The 14,836-nt window shown below is 38.1% G+C and overlaps 1 protein-coding gene across 2 annotated transcripts; it reads right to left on the bottom strand.

Annotated features, from left to right (window-relative positions):
- Nucleotides 1-1,513: 1,513 nt before the first annotated feature.
- tfr1a (transferrin receptor 1a) lies at nt 1,514-13,967 on the bottom strand. Of its 2 annotated transcripts, XM_067475815.1 has the most exons (19): nt 13,807-13,898; nt 10,046-10,095; nt 8,872-8,969; nt 8,425-8,656; nt 8,144-8,327; nt 7,819-8,044; nt 7,602-7,724; nt 7,128-7,211; nt 6,685-6,824; nt 6,434-6,585; nt 6,229-6,348; nt 5,946-6,031; nt 5,779-5,842; nt 5,367-5,434; nt 5,164-5,231; nt 4,919-5,009; nt 4,583-4,804; nt 4,342-4,497; nt 1,514-3,943 (listed from the first exon to the last, which is right to left on the bottom strand). In XM_067475815.1, the coding sequence occupies exons 3-19, from the start codon at nt 8,893-8,895 to the stop codon at nt 3,701-3,703; spliced, it is 2,283 nt and encodes a 760-aa protein (XP_067331916.1). In that variant the 5' UTR covers nt 8,896-8,969; nt 10,046-10,095; nt 13,807-13,898; the 3' UTR covers nt 1,514-3,700. The 2 variants fall into 2 exon arrangements, with proteins under 2 accessions (XP_067331916.1, XP_067331915.1); XM_067475814.1 differs by lacking the exon at nt 8,872-8,969 and having other exon boundaries at nt 13,807-13,967.
- Nucleotides 13,968-14,836: the final 869 nt, after the last annotated feature.

Genomic DNA, 14,836 nt, shown 5'->3' with positions numbered 1-14,836 from the left:
CTGAGATGATTTTTTTATCTGTCTTATTCTTGTTATAGGCTAATGACATATTTTTGCTGGTAGGATTTGCACAACTCTTAGTTTTTTCTTCATCAGTTTCATTTTAACTTGGAAAACGTTTTTTGAATCCTCAAGTTTGTTTGTTGTAGCGTGAATCAGCAGTGAAGTGACAAGTCTTAGTTTGTCTTTCATCTCTGATGGACATTCAGACTGTCAGCCCACTCTTAAAGAAACATACCACAATTTAGCAAAATTGCCAAACTTGACCACAGCCTCTACAGACAGAATTTAGTGCTTTTGTTTCTATAATACATATAAATACATGCAATTTAAAATATGAAGTTGCTGTCTAACCCAACTTTCCAATTAGAGCAGATTAGTAAAGTTATCATTGGTACTCTTTTTGGGGCGGCTGTAGCTCAGTTGGTAGGGCAGTCGTCCACGGACCACAGGGTCAGTGCCTCAATCCCCAGTCCTGGCTATATGTTGAAGTGTCTCTAGGCGAGACACTGTACCCCCAGCAGCCCATTCCCAGCTGTGCAGTGCTGGTCCAAGCCTGGTAGAAATTGGGGAGGGTTGGGTCAGGAAGGGCATCCCATGTAAAAACTGTGCCAAATCAACACAATGATCCACAGTGGTGACCCTGAACTCACAGGATAAGCCGAGAAGACAAAAGCCTAGATGTCGGTCTATCATCAGTTTATTAAAGAATGTAATATGAGAAATAACTCCCCTCAAACAGACCCCCCCCCCAAGGCTTTTGACAAGTAAATGTTTGGTTTCCTTTAATGACTACCTCCTAGTTATACAAACTATTACTTCAGGAATTACCCAATTAAAACCATGGGAAAGGTTAATCTTGAATTAAAACATACGTTTTACTTTGTCTCCATCATCTGATCAAACGATGTCACGACATCTGTCTCCTGGGAATGTCATGCACTTAAGGTGCGAGGTCCAGTGGTGTAAGAAATACTCCGGTAATGTAAGTAAAATATTAATGCAGGAGTTTAAAAATACTCAGTTACAAGTAAAATGATTGCATTTAAGAGGTTGCTTAAACTATTCTATGTAGAATGTATTATCTGTGTTCTGCACTTCAGTGTTACTGTTGGTAACAATAAATCTTCATTGCTTCAAACTGCTAGGTAGCTTGTGACTTTGCACTAGCAATTAACAGTGTTGATTATATTCATATTTTAAACAATTAACACGGTCCTTTATTTGTTGCTGTAGTATAAGTAGCATAAAAACAAAGTACAAATACCTCAAAATTGTACTTCAGTGTAGGACTTTAACTGGTGATAAAGCAGATACATATGTAAATCATCAATTTAACCATGATTCTTCTAGAGGAAGACCAAAGAGGAGATTTATGGATGTAGTGAGAGAGGACATGAAGTTAGTTGGTGTGAGAGAAGAGGATGCAGAGGACAGAGTTAAATAGAGGCACATGATTCGCTGTGGCGACCCCTGAAAGGGAACAACCGAAAGGGAAAGAATTTAATCATGATTCTGCAGTTGTAAAGTGATTGTTTATTGCAGCATAAACAAAGAAAACATGTATACAGTTGGGGGGTTGGAGGGTAACATTGTTATTGTAACAATTTCCACATTTGTTTTTTTATTTTTAAATACTGGTTGTCACCATTTTGAAAGCCCTCTGAATAGAAACCAATTTTGCACGTTATCCTAATGAAGACAGCAAATTTGATCAATTCCTTTCCATACAGCGGTTAGCGGCTGCCAATAATAGAAATCAAACCTCCAACATGGCTCCTGATAGTTTGACTGTTTAAGCTGATCTGTGAAACTATGAATGTATGAGAGATGGCTAAATTATTAAGTTGCTATTGAACTAAAACAGATCAAGATTTATATGGAGGCATTACACTGACTGGTTTTTAACAACAAATTTAATAAAAAGGATAAATGACTTATTAGCTGAAGAGGACCACATCAACTACTGCAACAGTCACTGACGTTTTTAAATCCATTTACATTTGTCTTGTCACTGTTCATTCTGTAACTTTAAATGTGATGCAACGTAACAGACCTTTACACAAGTAATTTGATTCTAGCAGACAATAGGAATTAAGTCAACTAAACAAAAAGAGCCAAATACACACCATCTCAAAACTGTCATGTATATGTATATAGAAACTCAGTTCTACAACTGCAGCAACGAAACAAAAAGGCACAAGGGAATCTCAAAGATTGAATGAACACAGAATGCACTTTCAAAAAGAAACTCACTGCTCTAACCTCAGTAGACCCAAACATTTACATCTATCCCAAAACATAACTGGAGAGAAAAAAAAAAACAAAAACAAAAAAAAACTTGCTAGTAATACATGAGAAAGCATTTGATCACACTTTAAAATTACTAGCTTTCAGATGAGAGCAGAAGCTACAGGTTGTATTGTGTGTGGGAGGAAACACAAAAGGGATCTATTGATGTAAAAGTGTATTATTGAGCAATGTAATGTTTATGTACACACATTATGGGAAACACTGTTCCCGATAATTAAAAAAAAATTCCACCCTACAGTGAAATATGGAGGACACTGCCTCCGATACAAATACACACTGGTAGGCAAAAACTACCTTCTGTTTCACATTGTGGAAGACACTGCTCCCGATAATGCTGTCTGGATTAGAAGTGTACATGTACCAAGGGACCACACATTCAGGTGCTCTGAATACTGCCAGCCATTTCATGTGATGTGGTCTTGCTAAATCCTAGCCCAGTGTCAGTTAAAAAAAAATGTAAATAAATTGAGAGCTGACCAGTACCTAATTGTTGAGTTTTATTGCTGGCCATCAGTACACATGTACACTTCTATTAGCAGATGCTGCTTTTGTCATTTCGACAGTATAACTGTCATAATTATGGAAGGCACTGCTCCCGATAATTACATTTTATAAAAGGCAATAAAAAACTATTTATAGTGAACCCTGCCACTGATAAATAAATAATAAATAGACTTATGGTTTCTCTTTCAGTGCCACATTGTTAGAGATCCCAACCCTTGGTTTTGGAAAGGCATTTGCTTCCATGTCAGACAATTAAATTTCCATCCCCATAATTGTTGCATGTTACAACTTTTCTAAGTGTCTAAATGATCTTTAGTCCATTCTGCAATGTCTGAACCCCCGATAAATAAATTTGCAGATTTCAGCACAGTATGAAATTAAAACCACTAACATAAACCAGCTCAGCTTACAGCAGCAGTGAAAATACTAGTAGTTTTGAATAGTAACTATGGTAAACAATTCAGTCTGCTGTTTGTGTCATTATGAGCTGGAAAACAAGTGTCTGATACTGAGCTGAAAGTAGCATCACTTACACTACCTTCCTCTTCATTGAGTACCACTAAACATGTAGTTATGGAACATAACGTTAGCATTTGATTGTTGGCATTAGCACCAAAGCACTCAGTGCATTAAGAATCACATTTGATCATTACCATTTAATTTTATGAAGACTTTTTAGGAAAAAGGATGATGTGACAGCTTATCTTTGAAATGTTAAATTATTGAACACGGGTGATTATACAATGTTGGTATCAATTTAGAAACATTTTACTTTACAATTTTTTGAATTGGGTCAATTTCTAAAGCTGTGCACCTGCAACAGTAAAAGCCTATTGGTTTTCAAACTGCCACCTGTTTAGGGAGGCCAAACAGAAGGAGGAATTCAAATTTCATTATCCAAAGACCAGATATCCCCTGCCAGTGAGTTGGCACAGCCTTGAATGGTCCAGGTTGCAAGAGCAAACTGGGTTTGGAAGAGGGCGAAGTCTGCTTCAGGCTTGTTAGACCTCAGGGCATCTAAGTGGTCTAACAGACCTTGAAGTGTGTGGGAGCCAGAGCCAAACAGGATGTGACGGAAAGGACTCTCTCTGGGAGACACGTAGGGTGACAGGAAGTTCCTTTCCACCTGCAGAAACAAGGATAAGTGATGTGACAGCAAGCTGTGAAGCCCACAGATTACCAAGTAACCGTACAGATACTGTACATTTAAGCTACACATTTGACCAAATATGTCTAGATATTAGTTTCATCTCCGTAGCTAGCTTACCCCAATCCCCCACTATGTCTCAAATTGGGTCATCGGTCTGGTAAAGAGAAGCTAGTGTACACTCATGTTTACAAGAGAGTTTAATAAAAACAGCTGTGGCCAACATGACAGGAGTCTGACAGGAGTGAGAGTGAATGAAAAGAGTAATGCTGCGAGATAGACAGCTTAATATTGATCCCAAACTCAATAACCTTTAAAAGCTTTTTTTAAATGTAGAGTGCACATCTTAATTATAGGCCTAACTGTAGAAATCTTACAGTCATGATGCGGTCATTGATGACACGGCACATCTCAACGTCCTCCAGGTTGCTGTTCAGGATGACTGATGCCATGCCGCGAGAGGCGCGGCTGTAAGAGCCAGAAGCTGACATCAACCACTTCATTGTTAGGTTCTTGGGAAATTGAGGGTTCGTCTGGAAGCACACATTGCATTCAGAGTTTAATTTGTGTCCTGAATTTATACAAGCTCAGTTTGCAAAATCAAAATTGGGCACTCACATTCTGCAGATTCTTGAATCTCAAATTGATCTGAGCCAAATGAGTACGTATGACCTTATCATACTTTGCCAGGTCCATCTGCAACAGATGATCGTGGACCAGGCGCAACACTATTTGACCTGCAAACTGGGCTGCTATTTGAGTCAGTTGAGAAACTTTGTTGCCTGTCACCTGGGTCAGCTTGTCCAGGGTGTCCAGTGTTGTCCCAAAGTATGGGTAGTCCTAAAGCAGAAAATAATTGAGTGCAAGTTATAAGAGCTACATTTCAAGCTACAAGGAAAAGGCTGTGTGGGGTAATGGGCATCGGTTCAAAAAGATTTAACTTTTACTACTTACAGAATTATCAGAGAATCTAAATGAGATTGAGGGAATTCCAGAAAAAGTGAGGAAAGGATACGCAGCATTATCCAACTTTAAAGGCTCCAACCTAGAAAATTAGAAATCATCAAATCAAATAATGAACTTTTCCAAACATGAGGTAGTCCATATGTTTTAGTTATGTAAATTATAGACAAAACTTTAGGTGTCGTGGAGGTTTATAGACACCGACGTTGTGAACACAACATCCTGGTCGGACTTACACATTTGATTCCCAGTTGTTGTCTGTTAATCGAGAAAAGATGGAAGCACCAGTGTTTAGGTTGCTGACCTGCGGAGGAAACAACCATGTATGTACAATGACTTCTGAATTGGTATTTTGAATTATTATGAAGTATAAACAATACAGCAAGCTTGTATTCAATGTCTGTGTGTATCTGTTGAAGTACCCTTGCTGAGGATTTACCTCTTTCATTGTGCTTCTAACCAGGCTGTGCATTAATGGACTTGCTGCTACTTTAAATCCTGCCGAACCTAGAGAAGACAACAGATTTTATTTAATATAAAAATGATTTATAGCTCCTAAACACTCCACTGTGTTCAGACATCTAGTTTGTCAGGTTTCGTTGTTTGATATGGAGCATGCACTTTTCAAATGAACAGCTGCCTGTTCAGTTCAAATATGACACAGCAGTAAGTGTGAATCAAAACAGCAAAGTTTCAGGACTTGAGGTAAACACTGAGGTGAAAACTAAGCCAAGAGTCCATAAAACTAAAGAAAACTGTATTTAGGCAATTCTACGACCTTATCAACACAAGCAAACCCTTTAGCAATATATCTACTGACATTGTGAATGTCCAACCGTGACAATAAATACCTGTTACAATTCCATCCAAGTTGACATACGAAAAGGCTTTCAAGCTCAAAGATGACAGATATCCCTAATAAAAAAAAATAATTGTATTTATTTTTATACATACGCAACATTATTTGATAAAAGCAGCTCATCAAGAAAATCTATTTCATCCTTTATGCAGTTCTCACCTCCAACCACTCGGTGGCACCAATGCTCCCATATTCACCAGCACTCCAGCTAGCAAAAATAATGCTCCTCCTTGGCTTGAATCCATCTGTCAAAGGGGATAATGAACATAAGTTAATAATAGCAGAGTCTTCAATTGGCAGAAAGCAAAAGATTAATTTAGGTTGTCTGTGACATTTATTAAGATCTGATACAGATATTAAGTGTACATCCAATCTATGTATACTAACCATCTTACACAATTATACATTCAAATCTTAACATCAACAATAGCTAGAGTCGTACCATTTTTCACCATATCTGAGATGGCGCGTGCCAAATTAACAAGGACACTGGTACCAACAGTTGAAGCAGCAAATCCTGGACCCCATGCATCCCTCTGGGCACCAATAACCATATACCGATCTTTAAAATATAAATAGAAAATTATGACAGTGAAAAGACAAGTTGCATTTAATTAGACTGACTTTCTCAGAGTATCTCATTGTACCTGCATCCACAAAGCCCTTTATGACACCGAAGACATTGTTTATCTTTTTCTCAGTAAGGACGTTATTAACCTCCACAGTAATATTGTCATTGATGTCTCCCAGTCTGCCAAAACTGCCCCATGAGTCAAGCATAGCCTGTCCATTCAGCTTCCTGTGGGACACAGTTAAACATTAAGGCTACGTAAGAAATTACAGAGAAAATTACAGTGCAAGATATTTGATTCCAGTAGACAAAGCATTTGAGCCATACCCCAGAATTTTGGTAGCTGTACTTTTTGAGATAGTCTGGGCCAAGATTGTTGGCAGGCCTGAAGACTGAACAGGAGGGAACTGGGTGTGATTGAAGGAGGGAAAGCCTGGGGTGTAGGGATCCCCCAAACCCATGTGGACCTAAAAAAATAAAAAAATAAAAAAATAAGTGTGTGTAATGTGTAGAAATTATTTTGGTATTGTAATTGTAACCCCCCTTAAGGCTTACTTATGTTTACATTACATGCATTTGTGTCCTCAAAAATAACCTACAAAGCACGTGTTTTAATTATTAAATGCAAATGTGTTTATTTACATTTACTTATAACCCCAAACAGCCTTAGAATATTAACTACCTTACAGTTTATTCATCTGATACTAGTACACTGAACAAACTTGATGTTTACACATTAAACATTATGTTCCTCAACTGTCCACACTTACGTGTCCAAAGAGTGGGGTCATTTCTTCATTCGAGTCTGGGTAGATCAACACAGCAGCAGCATTCTTTTTGGCTGCATTTGCTACCTGCAAATGAAATAAGGTAATAAGGTTACTTGTTACACTCGGCAAAAAAAAAAAAAAAAGGTTGGTAATTGTTCATATTTTACATCAATTTCAACTCCAATTCTTAGCAAAACTCAGTCTGCCCCCAAAAATAAAAATAAAATAAAACACTTCAAGTCCATCTTTATAGCATAAATGTTTCTATAATCATCCATAAACCATTAACTGTGACTGGAATGCTTCTATTTCCAAGCATTAATATGAATTCTTAAGGACATTCCTAACAAAAGCAATAACCAATACTGAAATATGCAAAGTTAGGAGCTGAAGTGCAGTGTCTTATTGAATCCCCTCTTGAAAATGTGATACGCAACTTTAATCATTAAGAGGCACACTTACAAAACCACTCACCTTCTCAGCAAAGCTAATCCTACCAGCTCTGACCAGCACAACCCTGCCTTTTAGCTCGATGTTCCTCTCAGTTAGCGCAGTGAGGTCAAACTCCCGCCCATAATGTGCATAAACCACTGCACCCTATTAAGAAAAAAAAAAAAAGGAAAAAAAAGAGGGGGGGTTAGAAATTTGTTTTCATGTTATTTTTTTTTATTTCTACTTGTGTGTAGATTACCGTTACTGTCCCTGTGGCACTGTAGGACAGGAAACCATCTGCACTGTAATCCTCACTTTGGAAAAAAATTCTGTTGGGTTTTCCTGAAGTTGGGGGGTCTTGAACCTTAATAAAGTGCTCGTCAGTCCAGGTGGTCATGGCAAATTCTTTAAATTTCCTAAGAACTTTATTCGCCAGACTTTCATCACCACTAGAACCTGCTTGATGGCCAGCGCTTCCGAACTCACTATGGGGGGAAGAAGTACAATTTTAAAAGACATTTTCAAAGAATAGTCCTTTCACTGTTTAGCTGATTCTACAGGCAGTGTGCAGTGTTCCTGATTACCTGAAGGTAGAGTCAAAAGTCTTGACTTTAATTTTTTCAGCAAGGAGCCTTTTTACATCATCCCAGTCCATGAGGGGTGCTGCACCCATCTCATGGACAACAGTGTTTTCCAAAGGCAGGACAGAGGCTGAACTGATAGGAACAGAGTCTTTCTTCCGATGAACCAAGTAGCCAATCAAGTACCCTAAATGAAGCAGTGGTTTAAAGGAGGACCAGAAGAACCAGAAACTAACAGTTACAATAAGACTTGCATTTTATTTCTGAGTTATACTCCCTCTTACCAATGATAAAGATGAGGAAGATTGTGGCCCCAATGAAGCAGAGGTTCTTGGGTGTACGTCCAGACTTTTGAGCCACACGGGGTTTGCAGGTGTGATTGAGGTGTTCTCCTACTCCATTTCCCTCAACTTCCTCATCCGCGTCAGATGATAGCTTCATCTCTACCTGGGTGTTGTCTCCTTCCATGTTCTGGGTCAAGTTGAAACGTGTGTAGGAGTGTGGCTCCCCATTAAACTGAAATAAAAGGAAAATGCAGGGTTTAAGAAAAAAAATTATCTGGACAGTTACAAATTAGTGTAGTTCACAATATTTTATTTGACATAATGATCAATTCCACATTCATGTTTACACCATTTAGATAGAGGGCTCATGGTTCTAAAATTCATCATAAGAGTACTTTAAAAGACACTGGCTAGTTAGCCATGTGCAAAACCATTTTGTTTTGTTACTTTAAACTCATCAGAAGCAGGCATAGGAGACAACAGGAGTCCATCCTTTCCTTCTGGTGGGGAGTGTGTATGTCAGCAATTTCTTTGCCATCTATTTCCTGTAATTTTTGTTATAGTAAAAGCAAAATACAGGACAAGATAAAATGTGTATTATAGGTATGAACAAGAAAAATAAATCCTTTGTTTTTAAATACACCTTTCAAGATAAAGGTTATAAATTGTAGTTAATAATTTTAATATGTTAAACACTTTGTTAGAACCTATTTGATTAGAATAAGACTAAAAAAAAATGCTGTCGAAAAATTGCATCCACCTCTTTTGTGACACACCAGTTTCTCCTGGCGTGTCTTTTACTTGTAAAAATTGTTAATTGTCTAACATTTTAACAAAGTTACTAACCAAGCCATCAAGCAAAGTAATAAATGTAAATGCCTTGCATGCACTGCTTTGGTATTTGGGTTAGCCCATTAATTCATGTAAATTATTTGCAATCTGGGTGGAGATCCCAGAACTTCTAGATGCCCATCAGAATTGACATTTGCAGCGATGTTTTAAGCAGCTACAGTTGGATTTAATGTTTTTTGTCGTGAATGCATTCTTTGTGGAAAACTGCACACCTGGTAGTTTTCAGACCTGTGATTGATTTTTGGCAGACACTAAATTTTCACCATGCCACAGAGCATACCGTTTATATTCCGACTTGTGGTTTTGTTTCTTTTTGAATCAACACAATGAATTAACTCCCAAAAGAGTTTAGTTTCATTTCACTTTTGTGAGTTTACCTCTGCTTCTAACTTGCAAGACTTTAGGTAAAAAGTGCATAAACTCCAGCCAAATATTATTTTTAAACCTGGTGACTCAAAATTGCCAATCTTTTGGTTATTAAAATTGCATTTTTAAATATTTTTTAAAACAATATGTAGTTAAAGGAATTCAAAAGAAGATCCAAACATAATACTTTAATTTCAAGTGAGTACATAACATTTCCTGGGTTCCCCAAGCAAACAATTACTTAGCATAGTTTGGTTGAAGTGTTTGTAACCATGGGAAAAACTAAAATGATGGGTATTTCTAATAAGTAATTTCAGAGCTGGTAATATCCTATTAAGGGATCCTTTTTAAAGCAAACACTTGTTTAGAGGATTTAGGTTGTAATGCTAGTTAAAATACTTACAATTTTAGATATTGTTGACCTTGCCTGATCCATTTCTGCCTCACGTGGTTCTAAAAAGAAGCAAACAATACAATCAGACTTAAACACTGCAGAATTGATAGTTGAAACTGTACAGTCCACAAAAAAAAGTTTTGAACACCAAACACCTTAACACAAGGTAGAATGTTTGAGGAGTTCAGTTCCTTTGTTTGAACAAGTTGTATCTGTTATGGTTTCATTACTGGGAATAACAGGGTATCCAAAGAACACATCCCACCTTTTGTTTGAATATCTGTGGGGTTTCTTTTGCCATTGATTAGAAAGAAGGCTCTGTATCTAAGCACAAAAGAGCAGTGTCCTGCACAGGTCAGCACAGACTATGCCTCCATACCCAGGAGAAAAAAGCTTTCCAATAGGTTAAGTTTAAATCACCAGCCAAACAAAACAACTCAACTTAACGGAAAAACAAGACGTGAAATGCAAGCTTTGAGTATATTTTCTTTATAATCCACTGCTTTGTAGTACAGAGATGTGCACTTTATCATCCTTACAGGGGTCACTCAAAATGCCACAGAGTGGCCACAGACATTTTTTTTAATTCAGTCTTCAGAGTCTGGGTCATGTTGGTCAAAATAAATGTATGTTAGCAATGTCAGTAAGGAAAAGAAAAAAAGGCAACCAGTACCTCCTGAGCCACGCACACTTCCTACAAAATCTGAGTTCTTTTTTTCTAGCCTGGAAATACAAAACTACAGCTCTTCTACTAAAATGACGACACACTCTGGAAAAACATGGTCCTCATTCACAAAAATTTCAATGGTGGGAAGATCTGCAGTATTTCTGCTCAAAGTAAATAAAAATAAAAACCCACATAAGGTTGTTAGAGACAGCACAAGGTCAAACTAGGTCTGCAACAATGCATGCACGACAGCAACAGAGTGACTGGATATATTTTGCTGACTGTTGCAATCATGTTCATTCATAAGCCAAATAAAATATGGTAAGAATATGCATTTCCAAGAACACCTAACAGCATTTTTTATATCAAGCAATCATGCACCCAGTTCTGTCAAGCAGATGCAATTATCTGTCTGAGTGCTCTCACCCACACACAGCTAGGCAAATTTTCAATCTCAAGTAGGAGGAAATTGTAAACTGGACATTGTATGAGGAGAGCTTGTGTGCACAAATCCTAAGGGGACACAAACCCACAGGCAGAGACAGCTCTGTGCCAATTACCGGAGCCAAAGCCTTTCTGAACTCCCAACAGCAAAGGTAAAAAGTCTAACCTTGTACTCAAAGTGTATTTCAGAGTAAAATGAGGGCACAGACATGATGGAACCTTGCCACACCATAGCAGAGTAGCTGGAAAACACTGGCTATTCTAGGCATTGTGAATTACAGCTAACTTTAGAGCATGACCTGTCCTCAGACACTCAGGACTGGCTATTGAAACAGCACTATACAAGTTCTGAAGGACATTACCAAGTTTGGCAGTTTATGAATAATATTGATAATGGTATCAGGTCATGCTTTGATGCTTTGTAACGCCAATTGCTATGTAAAAGGTGGGGAGAGCCAGGTCTATAATCTTACATACCAAACATACCAGGCCTTAGCTGAGCTAATAACTTAATCAGATTACCTAACCCTGTAGTTCAGATTTATATTACCAAAATAAAATAATGCACATGTACAGCCAAAACACTAAACAAACCATCCAACTACAAAGTGATAGCATGTGCTTTAAGTCCTTGATTAGGTCCACTTCCTGAACCTAGATTAAGAGTCACAACATTTATCTTCCTTTAATTTTTTTCTTAAAGGCACATGTATGGAACAGATAGAGCAAATTTGAGTCACACCCTTAAGGGGATGACACATGCAACTGTGAATTGGAATTCATACTGCATAAAGGACAGCATGGTCTGGTCAACTTCAACACATGCATTAAAGGTCATTTATAAAAATAAAACAAACTGATCGAAATGCATAAACTTCAGAAAGCAAAACGCATGAAAGGTGCTGCAAAAGAACAGGTGTTAGTTCAAGTTCAAGGGCTCCACAGGCCTGCTGACAATTACCAGTGTGTGTGAACAGTGAATTAATCTCTAGTTTCCAGAGCCCAATATATTGCAAAACTTCCTCATAAGTCACTTTGGAAAGAAACGACACCCATTGTTTCAATAAATAAATTACTGAGGCTATAGCAAGAAGCGCTCTTCTAACATTACAAACCTACTGCGAACTCAGTTGAAAGCCACAGAAGTGGGTGAAAAATCATATAAAACAAAAAATAAAAAAAATGAAAATTACTGAATCAGTTAGTCACCCTTTGTTATAGAATAAAACCAACAAGGACACCATTATCAAAGTCACATGCACTTATTCTAAAATGCTGAGACAATCATTCACCTATTTTCATTTACAAAACAAGTTACACCTTAACATTATTACCAGTTACTGCAACAATAAATACTTTTGCCATAGGCATACTAACAGTTATTATGGTGATGAGCCCTCAGTACACACATACTTACTATACTATAGAGCTGTTTGTCTATACTCCTAAACAAACTGCTCAGCAAGTCATGCAATTTGTCATCATGTCATGAAATGATTTGTAGTTTTACCTTTTAGTCAAAGGATGTGACCTCTTTATTTTAGGTACAATAATAACTAATTACTGATAAGATATTTTGCTTCCTGTTACAGTAAGACCTGAGGAGAAATACCTGCAAGTTTTCCCTAGAAAAGTAAATTAAAATACCTGACAATCAGTTTAAAACCCTTGCCAAGCAGAACTTCAACTGAAACTGCATGTTGAAGTAAAAAGGGAGGTAGAGAAAAATGAGAGGGGTTAGGGGCACAAAGCATGTGAGAGTCACACTGTTGAAAAACTCCAAGTAGCTCATGGGAAAGTGAGCCCGCAGTCAAACAGAGAAGCAGACAATTTATTTGGCTTGTACAAGATTTTTTATGCCCAAGGCAAATGCAATTAGGGTTAATAATCTTTGACATCTTAGGAGAAAGACAAGTTAGAACCAACAGTCAAGGTGTGTCAAATTCATTTGCTGCCAGTCTGAACATGAAGATCTCAATGTCATTACCAATTGTCGTTCCCATCCTCTGTTATGAGACTAGAAAATCTGAGTGATATTTTGGCTTTGCCTTCACTTAAACGTGGGAAAGTTGGGGTTGATTACTTAAAACCGGTTATTGTTGAGCCTGAAGGTCACACCTCCAGATATTGATGCAACGTGTAATCTTATGTGTGCAGCAGTGTCAAGGTCAGAAAACAGATATTGTAATGTTACCCCCGACCGGGCAGCGCCAAGAAGCTTGCAGTACTGCGACAGTGGCACAGCTCCCTAGGCTGCAGACTGGCTCAACGTGACTAGCGGCGTTCCGCGTAATGGCGCCGTTGTTGCATTAGCAACACGACAAACGACGCTACCGGCAGTTAACGTTACAAAAGTGAGGAGGAAACGTGGTTCCAACTGACAGTTGGCGTAACCTCTGCACGCTGTCTGGATGACCTGCTACAGCAAGCCATTCGCCCTAGTACAAAAATATAATTATTTAAAGCAGTAGCGTTAAACATTCGATATAATTCCATTATTAACATGCGCTCCAAATAAAAACGGGGGCTTATGTTCTTTCACAAAGAAGTGGCAAAATCGGAAGTTAAACAGTAAAATAAGATTCAACACTGCTCCAGTTCCGTTTGGATTATTATGGCTAGCTGTCATTTAGCTGTGTGTTACAGATAAAACTCTCACCTTCACGTTAACACAGTTTAGCCCACCTAGCTTCTCCTGAGACAGGCTTTAACACGCGGCTCCGCTCCTTCCTGCTTCCTTGACTATGTGCTGTAGTTCTGCCGGTGAAACTGGGCTGCCCTTGGCCACCACGCTGTTATACGGAGGACACGAACACGTCACGTCACTTCCTTACTCCCGCCTCCCATTCGTCTGTACATTTATTTAAGATGTGGTTAGGGTCTAAGAAACAGCAGACGCGCCTGGTTAGGGTGGATGTAATGTTCAGGTTAATATAAAGTGAAACGCATACCTGCAGGAAAACAGTTTTACCTTTTCCAAGAATCTAATTCTGGGTTTGGCATCTAAGGCTAACTCGCGCCAATTGGCGAACGTCATGGCGGCTTCCTGCGTAACGATTGTTTGAAGGTGAACTCCACGTGCCATGACAAGAGCTGTGTTTAAACCGACCCACATATCCACAGATAGTCAGGCTAAAACCCAATCAAACTAAATATGCATCATGTAACCACCTCTAATGAAATTGGCTGGCCTGATCAGAAATAATTTATCTGAATAAAATCACTATTAAAATACACAACAGGAACATCTTAGGAATGTAAACTCTTGATCTGATCATTTCTCTGTTGTCAGAATAAATGTATTCCTTGGTGCAACAATAATGAATTAAGAATTGTCATTCTAGATCATTTGTAAAGGTCCTCTTGCACTTCGTTTAAAAATGCAGGAGCATTTTGTGCCTCTGAAATGACAGCTTTATCACAAACCAGATATTTTTGCTGGTCCCTCTTGGTCTGGCCTGCACTTGTTATTCAATGCAATTCTACCTGAGAGAGGGAAAAAAGTATATTACATTTCTAATCAGCTAAATGTTTTGCAGTGGTGATGTGTGTGGGTCTGTGTCTATAATTAGAGACAGAAGCATTGAACATCTGAGCATCAGATGACTTTTTAGGATGTTTTTTAGATTGGTAAATGGTTAATCATCTGCAATTTTATTTTATTTTTTTAGCTTTTCTACCTTACTGGA

The sequence above is a fragment of the Channa argus genome, chromosome 14 (genome assembly GCF_033026475.1).
Source record: "Channa argus isolate prfri chromosome 14, Channa argus male v1.0, whole genome shotgun sequence".
NCBI classification, from domain to species: domain Eukaryota; kingdom Metazoa; phylum Chordata; class Actinopteri; order Anabantiformes; family Channidae; genus Channa; species Channa argus.
The sequence above is the reverse complement of the archived record's forward strand: the minus strand, read 5'-3'. Positions and strand labels throughout refer to the sequence as shown.